The sequence below is a fragment of the Podarcis vaucheri genome, assembly GCF_965113315.1.
Source record: "Podarcis vaucheri genome assembly, chromosome: 14".
Taxonomy (NCBI): Eukaryota; Metazoa; Chordata; class Lepidosauria; order Squamata; family Lacertidae; genus Podarcis; species Podarcis vaucheri.
In genome coordinates this window covers 53198992-53220446 of record NC_138752.1, presented here as the reverse complement: position 1 = coordinate 53220446, position 21455 = coordinate 53198992, and the positions used below count along the sequence as shown (strand labels likewise).

The 21455-nt window shown below is 44.3% G+C and overlaps 1 protein-coding gene and 1 long non-coding RNA gene across 9 annotated transcripts in view; one reads left to right on the top strand and one right to left on the bottom strand.

Moving 5' to 3' along the window:
* Nucleotides 1-21455, bottom strand: part of SDK1 (sidekick cell adhesion molecule 1) — a 605542-nt gene that overhangs the window by 96606 nt on the left and 487481 nt on the right. For all 7 annotated transcript variants that reach the window (XM_082199580.1, XM_082199584.1, XM_082199585.1 and 4 more), the window contains 3 exons: nucleotides 14461-14576; nucleotides 12425-12614; nucleotides 9327-9425 (listed from right to left, as the gene is read on the bottom strand). In XM_082199580.1, coding sequence (XP_082055706.1) covers nucleotides 9327-9425; nucleotides 12425-12614; nucleotides 14461-14576 — 405 coding nt within the window. The remainder of the gene's footprint in view (nucleotides 1-9326; nucleotides 9426-12424; nucleotides 12615-14460; nucleotides 14577-21455) is intronic.
* LOC309519170 lies at nucleotides 6682-14433 on the top strand. Of its 2 annotated transcripts, none has more exons than XR_014213714.1 (5): nucleotides 6682-8500; nucleotides 9354-9467; nucleotides 10178-10312; nucleotides 12014-12077; nucleotides 14147-14433. It is a non-coding gene; the product is annotated as an uncharacterized lncRNA (long non-coding RNA). The 2 variants fall into 2 exon arrangements; XR_014213715.1 differs by lacking the exon at nucleotides 14147-14433 and adding an exon at nucleotides 12318-12413.

Sequence of the window (21455 nt, the reverse complement as noted above, 5' to 3'; positions counted from 1 at the left end):
TTTTTATGTATATAGGCAGGGCCATCTTTAGCATATGTGCCGCCGGGGTGCAAAGATCCACCCAGCGTCCCATCACTGTAAGTGATGAAATTAAAAAGTGCTGTTGTGAATGACAAGCGCCGCCGCTGGCGTGGTGGGTTTTTGATAAATGAGCGCACAAAGTCGAAAGTTCTTTAGTGAAACAGTAGGACTACATTTCAGTAATACCTAGGTATATATGTATTTTGTTTTTCTAGCTTGGTCAAAATTATTTATTATTTCATAACAGGTGGATAGTTAAGAGCTTAGGCGGCTTCAGCGGCAGGCGCCTGGTGCCCCCAGAATTCGGTGCCCAGTGCCCCGCACCCTTTGCACCCCCAGGTAAAGATGGCCCTGTATATAGGAAGAAAAAGGGGGGGGGCTTTTGTAGTGATGGCAAGCTCCCCAGAGACTCAAGTCAAGTTGATTTGGAATAAGGTTTTCTCCCACCACACAAAATTGGGAATTAGCTCAGCAATGCAAACAAGTGTGTGCCAAATATTTGCAGGCACTCCAAGCACCCATCATACCCTCCATTGTCATCTTTCCTTGCTCACACAATGCCTCAACAAACTTCACTCATGGCAGGAAAAGTAGCAGTGGCAGAGACAGAGATGACTGGCATTTGGAACGGAATGGAGACTGGATATATTTTTAATAAGCAAAGCTTTCACCAAAACTGCTCCCTCCCCAGTGATTGACCAGAGTGGACAGTCATTCAGATACCGCAGGGCACTTAACAATCAAACTTAAAGGGATTTTTGACTGGCAGATTACATAGGGTGACTGGCTGGTGCAATAATACACCATAAAATCAAGGGTGGTGAGAGGGCACATCAAGGAGATACTGACAAGAGGAATAGTGAGCAACACCCAAAGGCTGTGCTACCAAGGATGGCAGTATAAATAAGACCCAAAGAAGCACTCTCTGGAACTGAACATCCCAGCATCCTCATTCCAGCAATGCCTCTGGAAAGTGCAGAAGGTGCAAGGGCAACCAACTGACCTCTTGTTTGTCTCCAGCATAAGCTACTTGAGGGAAAACTGCCTCTGAAGAGCTAAGAGCTGCTAATAGACCTGTCATCCATTATTTTGTCTAGCAAAGAAAATCCTGCCGAGAAGCACATCCCATCACATGCAATGGTACTTACTCCCAGGTAAATGCACATAGGACTGCAGCCAAAACTGAAAGTTGTTTTTTTTAAATAACTCAGCTTTGCTCGCCACATTTTATGATTGCACGCTCTGCAAATTTATTACATGTTGTACAAACACCTGCAAATTTATTACATGTTATACAAGCACCTGCCACTCTCGTTTGGGTGTGACTCCCCATATAAACCTGACACTTGCCTCTTTCAGGTTACCGAGAGTCCTTCTTTAAAGTCTGAATTTTACAAAGCATGCCAAAGATGGTCTTCTAATGACTGCTGTACAAAGCAAGTGACTTTGGCATGCTGGAGCTTTCTGAACCAAATAAAAGGCAACAGTTGAATGTATCTGTTAAATGTTAGGTCACTCCAAGGCACCTGCTTCTTTCCCCAAAGCAAACAGGCAGGAGTGTGGCTTTGTACTCGGAATACTAATGCTGCTTTTATGCTCATCATCACCATACAAAGCCCTTCAGAACCAGCACCGGCAGCCTCTAGAAGCTGCAATGCATACCTGAAAATGCAGACATTTATTAATTTGTTGCAGCACTCGAGGAGAGAAGGGGGAAACACCCTGCATAATACTGAAAGGTTAAAGTTGCTCCAGTGTGGATTTTTAACATTTAGCATTTCAAAGGCTGAAGGTGGGCATGAATGCAGCATGAGATCAAAACACCCATTTTCTAACTTGGACTGCATCCAGTTCTGCAGCTGACGTTTTGAAATACATCTGTATTTCCAGAAGTAGCAAGGTGACGCTATGCCTAAAGAGGAGAGAGGGAGAGGTCTGCATCAAAAATACAAGAAACATGGCACCTCTTACACAGTCTCGGAAATAAGAGTTGGAGTTCACCAGAAGGCACTGTGAAATATTTAAACTTTTCTCTCTAGGAGCCTCCTGGTTTTTCATACTGACGATCTCCAAAAGGCTGAGTTATGTTTTGATCTAAGTTATTAAAAAACATTCATTGCCAAGCCCTTTGTATCCTCACAGGGCTACAAGATGACAGCAGCAAGACCAATGCAAACAGATTGAATTAAAAGTTATTTTTGGAGGCAAGAGCATCTTAAAGAGGCCTGCTTAAGCTTTCAGAGGCACAGAGTCTTCTCTCAGCTTTTCTATGCAGAACAGCTGCAAAAAAAATGGAAAAGGGGGGAAACCACCAAAGAGGAATTCAAACAAATAGCCAGCACGTGTAGACACAAAGTCAGAAAAGCTAAAGCACAGAATGAACTCAGGCTTGCTAGAGAGGTTAAAAGCAACAAAAAAGGCTTTTATGGGTATGTTCGTAGCAAAAGGAAGAACAAAGAAACAGTGGGGTCACTCAGAGGAGAAGATGGTGAAATGCAAACAGGGGACACAGAAAGGGCTGAACTCCTCAATGCCTTCTTTGCCTCAGTCTTCTCCGATAAAGAAGACAATGCCCGACCTGAAGAATTTGAAGCAAATGATTCAGCAAAGGAAACACAGCCCAGAATAACTAAGGAGATAGTACAAGAATATTTGGCTAGATTAGATGTATTCAAGTCTCCAGGGCCAGATGAACTGCATCCAAGAGTATTAAAAGAACTGGCAGATGTGATCTCAGAACCACTGGCAGTCATCTTTGAGAATTCCTGGAGAACAGGCGAAGTCCCGGCAGACTGGAGGAGGGCAAATGTTGTTCCTATTTTCAAAAAGGGGAAAAGAGAGGACCCAAATAATTACCGTCCAGTCAGTCTGACATCAATAGCAGGGAAGATTCTGGAGCAGATCATTAAGCAAACAGTCTGTGAGCACCTAGAAAGGAATGCTGTGATCACCAATAGTCAGCATGGATTTCTGAAAAATAAGTCATGTCAGACTAACCTGATCTCGTTTTTTGACAGAATTACAAGCCTGGTAGATGAAGGGAACGCAGTGGATGTAGCCTACCTTGATTTCAGCAAAGCATTTGACAAGGTGCCCCATGATATTCTTGTAAAGAAGCTGGTAAAATGCGGTCTTGACTATGCTACCACTCAGTGGATTTGTAACTGGCTGACTGACCGAACCCAAAGGGTGCTCATCAATGGTTCCTCTTCATCCTGGAGAAGAGTGACTAGTGGGGTGCCACAGGGTTCTGTCTTGGGCCCGGTCTTATTCAACATCTTTATCAACGACTTGGATGATGGACTCAAGGGCATCCTGATCAAATTTGCAGATGACACCAAACTGGGAGGGGTGGCTAACACCCCAGAGGACAGGATCACACTTCAAAACGACCTTGACAGATTAGAGAACTGGGCAGAAACAAACAAGATGAATTTTAACAGGGAGAAATGTAAAGTATTGCACTTGGGCAAAAAAAATGAGAGGCACAAATACAAGATGGGTGACACCTGGCTTGAGAGCAGTACATGTGAAAAGGATCTAGGAGTCTTGGTTGACCACAAACTTGACATGAGCCAACAGTGTGACGCGGCAGCTAAAAAAGCCAATGCAATTCTGGGCTGCATCAATAGGAGTATAGCATCTAGATCAAGGGAAGTAATAGTGCCACTGTATTCTGCTCTGGTCAGACCACACCTGGAGTACTGTGTCCAGTTCTGGGCACCACAATTCAAGAAGGACACTGACAAACTGGAACGTGTCCAGAAGAGGGCAACCAAAATGGTCAAAGGCCTGGAAACGATGCCTTATGAGGAACGGCTAAGGGAGCTGGGCATGTTTAGCCTGGAGAAGAGGAGGTTAAGGGGTGATATGATAGCCATGTTCAAATATATAAAAGGATGTCACATAAAGGAGGGAGAAAGGTTGTTTTCTACTGCTCCAGAGAAGCGGACACGGAGCAATGGATCCAAACTACAAGAAAGAAGATTCCACCTAAACATTAGGAAGAACTTCCTGACAGTAAGAGCTGTTCGACAGTGGAATTTGCTGCCAAGGAGTGTGGTGGAGTCTCCTACTTTGGAGGTCTTTAAGCAGAGGTTTGACAACCATATGTCAGGAGTGCTCTGATGGTGTTTCCTGCTTGGCAGGGGGTTGGACTCGATGGCCCTTGTGGTCTCTTCCAACTCTATGATTCTATGATTCTATGATTCAGCTGAGCTGGAGGGGGTTATCATCCCTTCCTGACTCATCAAGTGATTGACCTGGTGTCTGGGGAGGAGGCAATATGTACCCCCATTAAACTGTTAGGCTGGGCAGAGGCCATACCCCACTGCTGTGTCTACATTTATTTATTTATTGCTGCAGCTGCAAAATCAGTGTGGTCTTTGAGGGGGCAGATCAAATGTTCAGGGCATTGGTTAGGCACAGCTGGTTTAAGTCACAGTTTATTTCATAAACCACATGTTAAACATGAGTTGTCTGACAGGCAATCAAACAAGCAGTGGCTTATTTCTCCAAACTTTTATTTGTTTCCCAAATCTTCTTGCCTTGTGACTTTGTAGCTTGATGAGCTTCTGAGACAGCATCTGCAACAGCATCTGCATGTAATATCAGGCCATAAATAAAGTGAACTAAGGTTTATAAGCCAACCACAAGCAATTACATATTGTGAACCTGATCAGGAGAGCCCTTAACTAAAACCTGAAAGGGGGGAGAGGGGGGGAGAGAATATAACAGATGACAGGGGAACACCTGGTGCTGGGTATAATAGCTTCATTGATGCATAGGAAACTGAAGCAGTGCTCCAGAAACCTGCTAAAGGCAGGAAACCACAAGAAGGAAGTAGGTATAGGGAATGACTCTTGGTTTTAGTTGTCTCTGTACTAATGCACAGAGTATGGGAAACAAACAAGATGAATTTGAGCTTTTAATACAGGATGGCAAAAATGGCTTAATAGGCATTGCTGAAACTTGGTGGGATGAGAATCATGACTGGAATGTAGAAACTGAGGAGTATAACTTATTCAAAAGGAATAGACCAAACAGGAAACAGCAGTGGGATATGTAAAGGATGTTTACACTTGTGAAGAGATCTATGACCTGGAGCATGGAAGGCAGATTGAGAGTATATGGGTAAAAATGATAGAAGAGGGAAACAACCACGACCTTAGCGTGGGTATTTGCTATAGACTACCAAGCCAGAATGGGGACTTAGACAATGCCTTCCTATAGCAGATTACCAAACATTCAAAAAGAAGAGATGTAGTAATCATGGGACACTTCAGCTACCTCCACATCTGTTGAAACTCAAATTATGTTAAGCAGTGTTTTTTTTCTGGGGGGACACAAAGGTACACATACCCCTAGTTTGGCCTCATTGAGAGGCAGTATTTCAATATGAGTAGGAAAATGAGAGTAGCCCTAAACATTTTTTTAAGGAAAAAAAAGCACTGATGTTAAGAATGTAACGTGGATCCACAATACAAAACGGTACTGGTTTTACACCTGCATTGCTGTCTCTGCTTCTCTCCCAGTGTTCTGAGAATTCCCTACTGGAAGATCTTTAGTTCCTTCATGATTTACTTGGAGAGAAGACATGACAGTCAATCCATTTAATTGTACAGTACAGACAAGTCTTCAGTATACTTATTGCTGATGTATCTTTCCATCCTATTTTCTCCCCTGAGTTCAAAATTACTTAGCCTTGGTCCGAAAGTGGAACATCAGAAAGCCTTCATTTTTTAGTTTCTCAGTTCTGTACAGAACTCTGTTCATTCACAGTTTTCAGCTCATTCATATATTTTCACTCCTCTACATGACAAACGCACATATGCAGATTGATATAACTCTGCTAAAAAAAACCTGCTTTGAGGTGACCGTGCGCATGACTGAAGCAGGAATCTTTTGCTGCAGAAGTACAAAATCAGCGGCACAATTGTAAAATGAACAACAGTCAAACTCCACCAAATCCCAAACACCTAAGCTGTATGCACATTTGTATCAAGAGTGGGGGAGAGCATGTCCTCATCATAAAAACAAAGGAGAAAAAAGAATATTGATGTGATCACATATAACCACTTAAAATAGTGTAATTTTGCAGTGCTTTATTGGTGATGCAATGTAGAAAAATGGATACTAGTGAAATGAAGAAACTGAAGTTATGTGAGAACCTAGGGAGCCTGTATCAAGTCAAACGGTCTACCTCTACTGTTTGGTAGCAAGTCTTCAGGATTTCAGAGATGACTTTCACTGCGCCACCTGGAGAAGCTAGGGACTGAACCTAGGATCTCTTGTATGCAAAGCATTGTGCTCTACCCACAAGCTATAACTCTTCTTCTAGAAACTGGACAAGTTCCGAGGGCAGAAGAAAATATTAGAAATGTAATGGTTAAGTTGACATTCAGGAGGAGCAAACTCAGGGTGAAGCAAACCAGGGAAACACTAAAGGAAATCTTCTTACATCTTATATTTCTTCATTTGAAAGCAACATTAAGGTACTAGTAGGCGGACACCAGAGTGCCCAGATATGGCAAGCAAAGGCACGTTTTACCCTTCTGTTGTATTGACCTTGAACCACCATGGCTCTTTTAGCACAGTCATGTTGGATTCCACAATGCCAACAAATGAATACAGTGAACAATCTTTCCGTCTGATGTGCCTATTTGAAGAACCACGAAAACTGCCCCAAAGAACAACAATGTTTCATGTGCCAAGAGTAACCAATGTGGTGCCCTCAAGATGTGGGGGACTACAACTCCCACAATCCCCTGTGTCAATTGGCCATGCTGGATGGGGCTGATGGGAGTTGGGAGTCTAACAAAACCTGGAGGAGACCAAACTGGCTAGCTGCCCTTGGCCTTCACATTGAAACCCCAGGGGCAAGCTTCTTTTTCTTTCATCGTTGGCCTGAGAATGAAGCTGTGGATTTTTGAGTTTCACGCTTAACTAAGAATTCCTTCTCACCAGTGAAGAATTTCACACTTTGAGAATAACTCAAGATCTCACTGCAGCAGAACCTCACAACCTCACAAACCCCATCCAGAGCTGCTCAGCAGTGCAACAGGACACAGAACAAAAGATAAGTATTTATGAGTTGTTTTTCGAACAAATTGTTTCAGTAGGTGGAATTCCTCCTTATACACGAATCCTGTGTCTCAGTACCTGGGCTTAATTTGGTAATAAGCACACAAGGCACAGAGGTCCCTTGAAAATAAAATAAGCAACTTGAATGTCAGGAGTACCCAACAGGATTCTGCCTGTGATGAATCTTTCCTTCTTTCCAAAAGTTTCTGAAAGAGCTGCTTTTAGATCATATCTAATGATGCTTCCAACTACCTTGTGGGCCTTGTTATAATCAAGGGAGAATTCGGGGCTGCAACACACCATATGAGGAAACATTGTTGTCCACAATGAGTGGTTCCAGATTTTATTTGACACAAAGCATAAAGTAGCTCACCATTTAAGGGGGCAGCCTTAGGTGGCAAAGTCAGACAAGTGCAATTGCCTTATCATATATCACAATGGGGCAGCCAAAAAATGCCTAACAACAAATAGGTTTGCTAGATTTCCCAGGGAGGAACTCAGACAGCTCTTATCAGACATTGCTAAACAGGCAAGCAAGCAAGCAAGCAAACAAACAGCAAAATAATTGCATTGCTTGGAGGTACCTAGCATTATTGACTTAACATTAATCAGAAAGACTTAAGCTTTCATTTTTCAAATGTTGTCCATTGGTTAATTGTGTGCAATATGTATCAGGGGTGAACCACAAGATACTAAAGCTGCAATTTCAGCAACCTTTTAAAGCCGGTGTGAGAAGTTTGCATGAGAGTAGGGGCAAAATTATGTGCATTTCCAGCAAGGAAAATACTGTAGTGGTGAACCAAGATCAAGCAAGACCAACAATGTCACAATTCCTTGAAGAAGCTCATACATCAGGGCAAACAGAACTGATTCTGTCCCCAAACCAGGCCTGATTTGACTGAAACAGGTCAAATAATCAGTTTCCTCCAAAAGTGCTTAGAGCTGGACTGCTACCACGCTCTCAAGCACTTCCCTTCCCTTGAAGGCACTATTTGTGATGGGGTACCAGTTGTCAAGTACTTCAGGATCTGGATTAGGGTGACTTCATTAAAACTGGTTGCACTACTGACTCCCTTCAAGGTGCCAGGTGCTCCCACCACCACGTAAAGATGCATTCACCACATCACAGACTTATCTGGCCACCCCACCTCCCTTGGTTATTAGCTTGAATTAGTCATAATGGCTATGAGTCAAGGAAGTCTACATTTCAGACGTCATGAACAGACATCCCGCAAAATCAGGCAAGTTGCTGTGTCAGACACCTCATCTGGTTCCGTAACAGCAGCAGCATTTGACTCAACACGGAGATGTGCGATTTTATCCTGAAAATGTAGTCTTTCTACTGCCTATGGCAAGAGCAGAAGATTTGTGCCCTACACCCAGCATCATTCCAGAGGTATTTGGGGTGGTGGAGGAATGCTGAGAAGGGAACTGAGAAGAGCCTCGCTCCCACACAGAGCTCTATGAGAGTAGAAGAAATTTCACAGCATGAAAATTGTCATTGCAGCACGATTGTATCTTATGTGCAATTAACTTGTGTGATTTCAAACTTGCACCGCTGAAAGCCAGCTGGTTGAAATTGCACCAATTAAATGAACGCAAGACGGAGAGCTTAAAAGCTCTTTTTGCTCTAGGTTTTCCCAGCGCAGAAAGAACTTTGAAGCTCTCTGCCTTGCTTACTGGGCAAGTCCCACACAGCATGTGGGGTCTGGATGCTCTTGTGAGATCTAAACATCTGAGTACGCACAAGATCTCGTGAAGGCATCCCAGAGTCCACACTCTGAGCAGAACATCTCTGATAAGCTCTCTGCCCCACTGTGGGTGCAGTGGGGTGGGGGGTACGGCCTGCTTGGCATGCCAGTTCCAGAGGGTAAAGGGCACTTGCGATTCCCGGACAGTAGCATGTATGCCATCTATGAGTTCCTCACTGTGCTATTTCTTGCTTTCTGCCCCTAGTTACAGAATTAAGACCCCTGGTCTCGCTCTAGAACGAGTGCATCCAAACCCTCAGAATTCACAGCAAGTTACGGTAGTTTGATGGGTTGAAGGCAAAGTAGGCCACAGGAGTGGGTACCAAGTGAACCACTGCATTTTCCAGGCTTCCATAATTCCTGGTATATATGCACACTTTTAAGTGATTCAGAAACATGCGCTGACAGGCTACTTCTATGGCTGCCTCTTTTGGTCCCCCACCCCTTGACACAGCTCTTGCTCTTGCTTACCAAGAATAATCCCATTGGGTTCTTCAGGGGGCTGCCACACAATCCGGACGGAGGTCAGCTTCACCTCAGGGAACACCATCCGCACTGGAGAGCCTGGGGCTAAAAAGACCAAGAGAACGGCCATTAGATAGGGCCTGGCAGGTACGAACTTCTCCCAATTTCTTTTGTGTGCAAGAGGTCCCAGGTGCAATTTTTAGCTGCACATCCTGTTCAAAAAGGGATGTTATTTGCCTAATCTACCTTTGACTTAACAAATAGCTTAAAACATGGTTTTGATTGCAAGAGGTTACTAACACTGCAGGATTTCCTAGGAAAAAGCTCTACTAAGGATGGGTCTCTCTGCTAGCCTTTGTATGACGTGGTATGGAATCTCAGGGAGAAAGGATCTAAACCGGTGCCTTTGGATCAAGAGTCTTGATAAGCTAAGGCAAGTGAGAAAGCTTTGGACTTGTGCAAAACTGGTCTTAGACCAGAAGAGACTTAAAAAATCTGGTGCAACATAAAAAGCTTGCTGTCTTTCGAGGTCAACTTAGCCATCAATTCTTGTTATATTGCAGCTACCGACTTCATATGTTTTATTACATTAGTAAATATATTTATGATGATGTTTTGATAAACTCGGGTTGACCTCAAAGGGAACAATCATGCTGGAGCCTATATAATGGGACGTCTGTATGCCAATCAGATTCTGAAAGGCATTTCATAACTCTGTATATAACATATTGCTTCATATACTGAATTTTTCCTTGAGAGGTTAAGCAGGTTTCTTAGGTTGTTACACAGTTGCCAAAGCTGAATCATATTCTCCAACCATGTAGCTAACTCTCAATTTGCCTTCCAATTTCACCTAGGCATCTGGGAACCTCTGTTTGGCCATAAGTATCAGAGGGGGAGAAGTTGTGCATTGCCATAGACAGCAGGCAGGCCGCTGAATTACCGCTATCAAGGTCACCAGGGGGAGCTAATGATAATTTGCAAATCCAGAGGTACTGATGTTCACCCCCTTAAGCTGAAATCCCACCTCTGTTCTCCCCTATGATGCTTTTAATTAAATTGATCAGGAAGGAATCAAGCAGGCTTATGTCAGGAGTGTGGGGATGGAAGAACAAATAGCAGCATTTGACAACAGGTAATGCAGGAAGGAAGAGGACAAGATGCTTGTTACATGGCAGTTTGGGCATGTATTTGTTTATCCAATGGATTTGTAGCCAGAGAACGGTATATATGACATTATCATGCTTTATCCCCCTCCCCCTGCCAGCCCATAACTCTGAGAGGTATTAGCTTCTGTAAAGAGCAGCCTGCCCCAACTTGGGCTGTGTTCACACGGCAGGTGATTCCATTTCCCTGATGCATCCCTAGCTGTTGATTTCCACATTACACCTGAGCTTTCATGTGACGTAAAAAGCCACCTCCGAAATCTAATGGAATACTGTATAGCGCATGCTTAATGCTCACAACCAGTGCTTTTTTCTGGGGGTACACAGGGGTACGCATACCCCTAAACGTTTTGTGAATCTAAGTTTGGCCTCATTGATGGGCAGTATTTCAATAAGAGTAGAACAATGAGAGTAGCCCTAAACATTTTTTTTAGGGGAAAAAAAGCACTGCTCATAACTCTGCTCTCCAGCCAGCCCAGACTATTCTCTGCAGCACCTCTTTAATATCATCCTCATCATCTTTATGTTGCTCTTCTTCCAAACTGGGCAGCTTCCAACATTTAAAAACAAAGTAATGAAATACAAAGTAATAAAAATAAACCAGGGGGCGGGCGGGGGGGGGACGGACACAATGATCAAAATACATCAAAACACAAATTAGAACCAGCCTTGAAACAATCTGTTCTGACAGCAGCCCAGTGAACAGCATCGTCTCCTCCTTGGTTTCTAAAGGCCTCTCTGAACAGGGAGGTTTTAGCCTGCTGGCAGAAGGATAACTGGGAGGGTATCCGCTTACCCTCTCTTGGGAGGTAATCCCACAATATGGGGGCAGAAAGGGCTCTTTCCCTCATGTCACCACCAGCTGGGACCAAGAGAAAGGGCTCACCCAAGGATCCTGGCAGCCAGGCAGGTTCATAGAGTTGGAAACGCTCTTCCTGGTAGCCTGGGCCAAATCATACAACAAGCAGGCATCGAGCTGCTGGCTGCCTTTAAAAACTGCTGTCCTTTGAATGACTTTTTGGACTGGTTATTCAGTGTGGCGCTTTAAATTTATCTATATCTATATCTATATATCTATATATATAATATTTACAATGTTATTTTTCTTTCATTTGACCTCTTTTCTCCTCAAACCATTTGATTTTTCTCAGATTGTGGGTTCCTTAGGGACAGAATTATTAAAACTGAGGGAAAATGCTGCTGTAAAGCTGCTCTAAGCTCATGGGATAGCAAGCAAGCCAATGGATAATGATAAAAAGAGAAATATTGTTAGAATTTTAGGGGGAGAAACGGCAACTGGTCTGCCGAAGCTCTGAAGGTGAGCCCTAGAGCCATGAGTCCCCTGAACATCCATGTGGCAAATGAATACACATTCCTTCCATCAGACCCCAGAAAGCCTCTCGCCCTTTCAATATGTCAAACCCTAAACGGGAATTCTCAGGCTTACAGATAGTGTCGGCGAGTAGAACAATACAATGTTCATGCACTAATTTCACAAAAGGTCATTTTATTATTCTTTTGTTCAAGGTTGGTCTAGGCACACTCTTGGGACAGGAAACGCCACATCGCGCTCACATTCAATCACAGCAAGGTTTGTTTATCACGTCCCATTATCCCACAGCTTTTTTTTTATTACTATGATTGGATTTCTGTAGGAGTTCATAATTGGGCTGTAAAAATTTGCTTCAGGCTGGAACTGGCTATAAAATATCAGGTTTTAGAGTGAAACAATCTTTTTGTCAATTACTGGGAGGAGGGGGGGAAATAGACTGCAATTTTTGGGAGCAGATTCTCAGCTACAAACTAATAGGACTGTGCCTCTGTACATTAGGGGAGGATCCGGTTCTTTGAGATTAAAAATGGAATCCACCTGCTTAGCTGCTGATATGCACCCCCCCCAAAAAAGCTAGAAGGTTCTAGCGATCCACATACACTTACCATCATCCTTAGTTCTCTCAATGACTGGAGGGGAGCTGGGGATCCCATCCCCAATGCGTGTGAATGCCAGAACCTGAATCTCATAAAGCACATATTTCCGCAAACCAGCTAGAAGGATGGAAAGGGTGTGGTTCCCTCTTACGACTTGGCTGCTTAATTTGCTTTCCACATCTTTGGGCTTGAACAAAATCTGAAAGGGGGGGGAGAGAAGAGTATGATAAATACATACAGAATGATATGAGGCAGCAAGGCATTCCAGGAACAATATTTTACAGGGACGACAAGAACGTTATTGTACCCTGCTCATCTGACCGGGTTGCCCCAGCTATGCTGGGTGGCTTCCAACAAAATAGAAAAACACAGAACAAAACACCAAACATTAAAAGCTTCCCACCACAGGCAGACGGGATGCGGATGGCGCTGTGGGTTAAACCACAGAGCCTAGGACTTGCTGATTGTAAGGTCAGCGGTTCAAATCCCCGCGACGGGTGAGCTCCCGTTGCTCGGTCCCTGCTCCTGCCCACCTAGCAGTTCAAAAGCACATCAAAGTGCAAGTAGATAAATAGGTACTGCTCCGGCGGGAAGGTAAGCGGCGTTTCCGTGTGCTGCTCTGGTTCGCCAGAAGCAGCTTAGTCCTGCTGGCCACATGACCCTGTATGCCAGCTCCCTTGGCCAATAAAGCAAGATGAGCGCCGCAACCCCAGAGTCGGCCACGACTGGACCTAATGGTCAGGGGTCCCTTTACCTTTACCACAGGCAGATGTCTATGGAAAGTCATATAGTTTTGCATCGCTTTGGCATCTGATGGAAGGGCATTCCACAGGGTAGGTGCAACTACCAAGAAGGCCCTCTGCCTGGTTTCCAGTAACTTCGCTATTTGTCAGAAGAGAGAACTGGGGATATATGTTTGCAACCCTATGTACTAATGGCAAACCTCTTGCCAATTCCTATGTAGTCAAATCAGTGGGTTTCAGCAGGCTTGTGAGAACACCAAGATTCAAAGAGCATTTCAAAAAAAAAAAACCTTGGAAGGAGGAAAAACCAAAAATAGGTCCATGAGGTATGCTGAGTGGTGTTGCCATGCTGAGTATCTGTTGAAGGGAAAACCAGAGACAGGGAGTGGAGGAATGAGGCGAGCATGGCTGCCTGAACAAGAACACACCACTCAGCAGTGTTTGTTGTGGGCCCCACTTTCTAGATGCAAAGTCAGAAGTGTGCTTGCATGGGGACAGACTATGCTAGGTTGTTCAGCAGCAGCAGCAGCTCCCCAAAAGCAAACAACATGTCCTTTGAGTCCCCAGCAAGACTTCTCTGCTGGGTTAAATTCCTCTGCTGACTACAATCCCAAATCTGCAGTGTTTCTCTGTAGCCAGACAGACACAAAAAGAACATTGGTATCTCTCTCTCTCACACACAAACACACCTGCCCTGCCAGCCCCAGCAAACATGCAGCAATGGGTTAGTCTTGTCGGGTAGACGGTAGTTGCCATCCATAAACAAGCAATCAACATAGCATCTCCTAGTCATTGGTGCATGTTAGCAGGACGTCAAAAGTATTAGCTAGACAGTACATGAGAGACAAGGTAAAGTCTTTAATAACTCGCATGTATGCTGTATTGTATGCTGAACATTCAGTGTTCAAACTGCAGTCTTCTGAGTAACTCAAACTGATAACCTGTCCTGCAAAGTGAACCTTTTCAATCTGCTCGTTTGTATCTGTAGGGAGATCTCACTGCTGATAGCTTAACTGATGCAGCACGGAATATGCTGTGCCACAGGATTCTCTTCAGCTTGTTGTGTTTCAGTCTGACATTAGTAGCAATCCCTAAATTCCCTAGAATGGAACCTTTCAGCTAAAATACAGGAGATCTGTATGGGATTGTAGCTCTGGGATACACCTTACAGCACTTAGTTCAGCTGCCAGGAGTTTAATACCCCAATACTTACTAGTACATAGATAAAAACAAAATCAAGTAAAAACAACACGTTGCTTATCCAAAGGCAGAAAAGACTCAGCAGCGCTTGGGAAGATCTACCTTGTATCCAAGGATGAGCCCGTTCTGTTCAGGTTCAGGGACAGCCGCCCAGGTCAAGAGGATCTGAGTGGAACTCACAGCTTCAGCCGACACGTTCTCTGGGGGAGCCGAAGGAACTGCAAATGTCCAGATTTAACAGACATTAGAAGCTGATAAAATCCATTCACTCGTCATCTAGGATTTGCCCAGTCATCTCCAATGGTCTATGGGCACAGAGCACATTGAACTGCACCAGTGTAAGAAACTGAGATATGAAAGCTAGGAGCTAAATGGCACCTTAAACCTAGTTTATGGGAGCCACAACAGAACGTTGAGGCGTGCTTTTTTTATAACAAGAATACAAAGCTGAAAATGAATGAACTGCAGCTAAAATCTTATGCTCATTTTTCACGTGGTCTAGTCCTCATCTGAAGACTGCAAAAAACAACAACACAAAGCTCTACTTCCCATGCCTAATATTCTTAAGAAGATCTCTTCTCCAGCCTTCGGAGAGTGGCTGGAAGTGGGGAGGCAGAAAAAGACCCTCCTTTCCCTCCACTGTGCAGTTTTAACCTGAAATGTTAGGTGCAGTACTGTGCCCAGAGCTCAGAAATTGCTTGTGTTAATGAAATCCCCTGTCGCAAAACGTGCCTAGAACAATGGGAGTTTTGAATGCTGAACTGCACCTAGGGCCTGCTGGGGATCCCCTCACCATCTGAGGGTAGCAAGGACAGAGCCTTGTGATGGCACCCAGTCTGTGAACATCATTCCCAGGTACATGAACCAGGATCTACCATTTTTGTATTTCACTTGCTGGCAAAAATGCTTCCACTTACTTAATCTTTCCAGGTCACCTGAATAAAGGTTGTCTGATGTAATTTATTGGGCCTATCATGTTAAGTGTATCCTAAGTGGTGTGTGTGTTTAATATTGCTTTCAATAGCATTGTCAACCACCTTGGAGGTCAATCTTTGGTCAAAGGGATGGATTAAAAATATTTTAAATAAATGAACAACAAAAACAAAATTCAATCCAGTATCCTGAATCAAAATGCTTCTTCCTCTTTACTTGAACAATTTCTGTGTAGATAATGTGGATATCCCTGCTTGTAATTGTCCAAGATGCAGATAGGGATAGCATGAAGAAAAAGAATGTGTTTTTTCAATAAAGAAAACCAGCAACCTCAGGATCCATAGTCTGGATCCAGAGCCAAGGACCCTCTCCTGGACCACTTCAGTAAGCCACTGCAAGGAAGTGTCCCCAAATACTGTGCTTTCTTCATCATGTGCTTTCTGGAAGTAGCTCTCCCCCACAGTTTCTCAGATACTCAAAAGTTCTTCCCAGAAACTCCCTCGGTTTCTAGCATCTGGCATCTCACCATCACCATCACACATTCCCATATGAACCGACGCGGCCATCTTAGTGTGCCTCCTCCACACGAGGTCAGGAAGGTGGCAGAGCAAGAATGGGTGGTGCTCCACTTGTGGAATGCTCTCCCTAGAGGGGCTCGCCTGGCACCTTCATTGCCTGTCTTTAGCACTAGGCAGAAATATTTCTCTTGGCCAGGTGTTCAGCAGATTAACATCCTATGGCTTTTAAAATGCATTTGGGGTGAGGGGTTATTTGTGCTTTTTCTTGTTCTTGGTTTTTTGTGTGTGTGCATTTTGTGTTGGACCAGATGACCCTTTGCGTACTTTCCAACTCTGAAATTCAGTGATTCTACAATTCTATGATTTCGTTCTCAGCCGGGCAAGGATCTTGCCTGACCCTTTTGAAAAACAACCTAAGCTTTTGGGATTCCAAACAGACCTCAGTGCTTAGTATGTGACATGGCCTAAGTAAGTATGTGACTTTTTTATTTTGCAAAAAAGAGAGAGAGAGAACAAAACAAATACACCCTCCCCTTTTAAAACCAAGTTGGCAATTTAAAGGTCACAACAGAATTACTGTCACTAACTTTCACCAGACAGGGATAAATCCAATGTATTTTCCCCGCATTACTTCCTCTGACCCGCCCCCACCCCCCCAAGCTCCTTTAGGCAAAGCTAACACCAACTCAGTTAACGTGATTAGATTTTGAGGCTGCTTTAAAGGTCTTGACGGAGATTTTTAAATTTTATTTAGCTTCTTATGCCTCACCCCCTACTCCACACGCACACTCTAATGTCTAAAGGGCACCGTTTCTCAAAGAGCACAACACACCTGCCGAGCTTCAGAGACCAGTGGAGGGAGGGAGGGAACTTCTAAAGGCCTTTTGAGGTGATTGTTGGAGGAGAGAGAAATAGGCTTTATTCTCAGTGCTGAAGCCACACTAGTGCCAGTCCGGAAGCAGTTGTGGGGCTCTGCCTTGTAGTGCTGAATGGGGAGCAGCTTATCAAAGGTGAGATAAGCTCACCAGGATGAGAGAGGCCTCTGGCCTCCAGGATGCTTGGGGGGCTGCCCAGAAGCATCTCATTGATGGGAAGGGAGCGCAAAGAAGCTCTGGCCTGTGACATCACCAGAGAGGTGCCCCTATGTCTCAGGTTTGGGCCCTGAAATCTCAGAGTCTCGGATGCTCCTGACCAGGCAAGCCTCAGTCCCCATTTCTTTTCGTCCAGCACTGAGTCTATAGCTACTATTTTCATGTTCCTCTGAAGGAAGGAGAAGGGAGCTCCACCCTGTACTTCTGCAGGCTCCAGGTTATCACTACAGCAGTTTCTCTGTTAGCAATTAGCTGGGGCATGAGAAATGGAGCTCCTCTGCTTTTGCTGGCAATATAGTTTTGTCTTCCCCGCTCCCCCTGCTTCTCCCAATGCTGGATTTCCCCCCCCCCCATCTTCTCCTAGATTTATCCTCCACAAGGATATAATTATGTTAAAGGAATATAGATTGCCGGGAGCCACAAATGTCTTTGGGCGGCTGCCACAGCCTTATCCGTAGATCTTCACAAAGCACTACTCCCACATGAATCACTTCATAGGGCACGAGAAAGAGGTGTGCCAGATTTCGGTGTAAAGAAAACCAGCCGTTTTCCAAGCCGCTCTTGCTCAGATATTCGCTTGTTTGATTTTGCCATGCAAGGAGGGAATGATTTCTTTATTTTGATGAATACCTTTCTTCTCTGGTTCAGAAACCAAAGCATCCCTTTCACTCCATCCCCCAACACCAACACTCTGGATGGTTCACAAGAGGCTGAGACGGCCTTCACATCGTCTTCTTTTTTAAAAGATGTGTATAATAAAGGATCACTGCTAGGGGGAGTCTAAGCCCCAACAATGCAGAGAATGTGGCTTTTCTTCCCTCTCTGCTTTGGCCAAGGCCACTTGAGGCACTTGTTTAAATGATCAAAAAGCTGGTGATTGTGGGGAGGTCCTAGCATGAGCAGATAAGATCTGACATTGGGTCCTTCTGGGTTTGTAAACAAATCCACAGAAACCGCAAGCCCTCTCTGTCTCTTTCCACCTAATCTATCTTCCAACTTAAGAAACCTTAGTTGATTAATCAGATGAGCTTTAGTCAATTCAGTAGTTAATTATAACTGCGTAAATTGAATGGGGGGGGGGGCGACTGATATCAGCTGTCCCCTCCACTGCAAGGATGTCTTCATGGGGTTTCCAGAATTTTTATCACGTCAAACTTGCCTGTGGTTTATTTGTAGATTGCTTCATTGACACAAAACAGACATCCCTGTCCTGATCCCCATGACCCAAACAAATTTCCATGTTCCTTCCAGGCCAATTTCACCATTTGTCAGTGGCAGGATGAATGCAATGCCACTCGCTTTTCTTGATCACATAGTTATTTTGAAAGATGAAGCACAAGATGGGTACTTTGTTTTCGCAAATGAGCTCTCTGGAAGTTAACTGGGTTAATATCACTGTGTGTGTGTGTGTGTTCAAAAAAGAAGGAGGTACAGTGGTACCTCGGGTTAAGGACTTAATTTGTTCCAGAGGTCCGTTCTTAAGCTGAAACTGTTCTTAACCTGAAGCACCACTTTAGCTAATGGGGCCTCATGCTGCTGCCGCACTGCTGGAACATGATTTCTGTTCTCATCCTGAAGCAAAGTTCTTAACCCGAGGTACTATTTCTGGGTTAGCAGAGTCTGTAACCTGAAGCGTATGTAACCTGTAGCGTATGTAACATGAGGTACCACTGTAACCCTTTGCAAAAATGTGTTTCAGTACAAGGTGAAAAGCCTAACTCTATGGCAGGGGTCAGCAAACTTTTTCATCAGGGGGCTGGTCCACTGTCCCTCAGACCTTGGGGGGGGGGCGAACTATATTTTTTTTGGGGGGAATGAACAAATTCCTATGCCCCACAAATAATCCAGAGATGCATTAAATAAAAGCACACATTCTACTCATGTAAAAACACCAGGCAGGCCCCACAAATAATCCAGAGATGCATTAAATAAAAGGACACATTCTACTCATGTAAAAACATGCTGATTCTTGGACCGTCCACGGGCTGGATTTAGAAGGCGTTTGGGCTGGATCCGGCCCCCAGGCCTTAGGTTGCCTACCCATGCTCTATGGGTTCATAAGAATCTTGAGTCATTTAAACTTCCTTGTCCTTAAGACTGATTAAGCTCTGTAAGGCCAAGCCCTCTGCTGCTGGAAAGCCATAGTGGAGCTGCTTCAGGGACATATCTACACCACAAACATGGACTGATTTAACAATTTAGTCAATCCCTGCCTCCTTAGAACTGTGATCTGCTGAGCGGGTGGCAAGGCAAGTGAATGCTAACAGAGAATTCCAAGCACCTTCTACAAATTGCAGTTTTTTGGCTTCTTTGCAGATCTTCAATGGCTACAGGCTACAGTGGTTATTTTCTACCTTTGCTATTGCAGGCTGTATGCCTCTGAATACCAGCTGCTGGGATCTACAGGGATCTGGGATAGAACTGCTGCATTCAGGTTCTGTTGCAGGCATCTGGTTGGCCATTGTGAGAACAGGATCCTGGACTAGATGGACCTATTCCAGCAAGCTCTTTTTAAGTTCTTTGGTTCTTAACTCCTTCTATTGCTCTTCCAATGGAAGGAGCCCTAGATTATGGCATAGTTCAAGTCAGAGTTAATAGGAACGCCACTGTATGAACAGAACCTTTTCATGGGTACTTCTTTTTAATAAAAAAAAACTCCTCTATTTCACACCAATCTACCAATCTCCCATTCCCACCATCCTTCTGAGTAATACCCCTCCCCACATTCTCACTATATAGAAGGATCTGGCAACTTCTGTTTCAGTGTATCTCAAGAAGTGTGCATGCACACGAAAGCTCATACCAAGAACTAACTTAGTTGGTCTTTAAGGTGCTACTGGAAGGAATTTTTTATTTTGTCTATTTCACACCATAATTCATTTCTGATGCATGGTGTCCCTGCTGCCCTTATATGTACTGGCCCCCAGATAGCGCATATCCACAGCTACATAGTTGATAAAGTCAGCTATTAGATTATCACGGCCACATTCAGAGGCGAGGGTCAAGCTGTTCAGAGCTTTGTAGACTGATATTCAGGATGCAGCTCAGTTTGTGCACCGCGGTATTGCTTTCCTGTGGCATGTAGGCTAGGAGAAAATGCACAGGAGCCTACAGTTGTTCAGGAAGCCTACACATATTATTTTTGTCTCTTGGCCTTGCTAGGGGACAAGACAGACTTCCCTCATTGCAACATCTCTATGGATTGTTGTGAGCAGCATGGGGGCAATCCACAGTCAGAGGGGCTTGCTCTCTTTTCCATTCAAAACCCCACTTGAATGATCTCTAACATCTTTCCTGCCAACTGTGTTTATCCTCTGCTCCTTGACCACTCCCTCCCAGATTCCAGGTGCCCTTGGCCCTGCTTGCCCCAGCAATATATCCTGAACTGCCCATTTCTAGTAACCTGCTAAGCTGCAGCTTCTGATTCAAGGTGTAGTGGCAGCAGGGCTTTGAAGGCTGCCCATGAAAATATGGCCATGTGTCTAGCAGCTCCACCAATCTTTCAAGTGTGTTGCAAAAGTGTGTGCTTTTGCCCAAACCCAAGCTCTGGAATAAGAGTAGCATATATAAACTGCAGCAGGCAATTAGGTTAATACCAGTAGATAAGCAACTACTCTATTCTCAGCTTAAAAATGGAAAGCGTAACGCTGGTGGTCAACAAAAGAGGTTTAAAGACTCTCCCAAGGGGAAAAAAATGTAGTATAAACATCAACAATTGGGAATCACTGGCCTGCGAGCGCTCCAACTGGAGAACAGCCTTTACCAAAGGTGTCATGGACTTTGAAGACGCTCATACTCAGGACGAAAGGGAGAAACGCACTAAAAGGAAGGCACGCTTGGCAAAGCCTCACATGATCAACTCCTGCCCGGAAACCTATGTCCCCACTGTGGAAGGACGTACACAGTGAGCGGACTCACTGTTAAGACATGAAAGACAATCTTACTCGGCTACGAGTGATTGCCAAAGATGCCATATTTGAAGCTCAGCTACCGCCAACCCAGGTGCCTGCAAGGACATTTTCCTTTTGAATAAAGGAATTATTGATTTTCCTAAGGCAGAAACCCCATATATTTACCCGGATTGCACCTGCAAATTTACTTTTTTCTGTTGTAACTCATCCTGAGGTCTATGTACAAAGGGCAGGATATAAATTGTTAAAAAATAATACATAAATATCCAGCTACCTGTAATCCCAAGTCCTGTCCTGAATGGGCTGGGTGACTAAATTGCTTATCTTCTTTCTGCCACTTCTCCTGCCATCCCTCAAATGAGAACCTTCCTTTCACTGCTAAAAAACAGCAGCAATATCCCTATCTAGCTTTCCTGAGACTAACGGCAAGCCTCAAACTGCAGTTATTAAGGGTTTTGGAAAGGAGATTCTTCCAGCCCTTCAAAAGCCAGATTTTATTTCAGCTGAAGAAGGGATCAAAGCTGGGGTTTCCCGTATGCAAGACACACACTCTTGAATGAAGAAGACTCCTTTCCTTTGAAGAAGATGCAGATCTAGAGAGACTCGCCTCCTTTCTAAGACCAGCTATTGCCTCTCACTGCTTA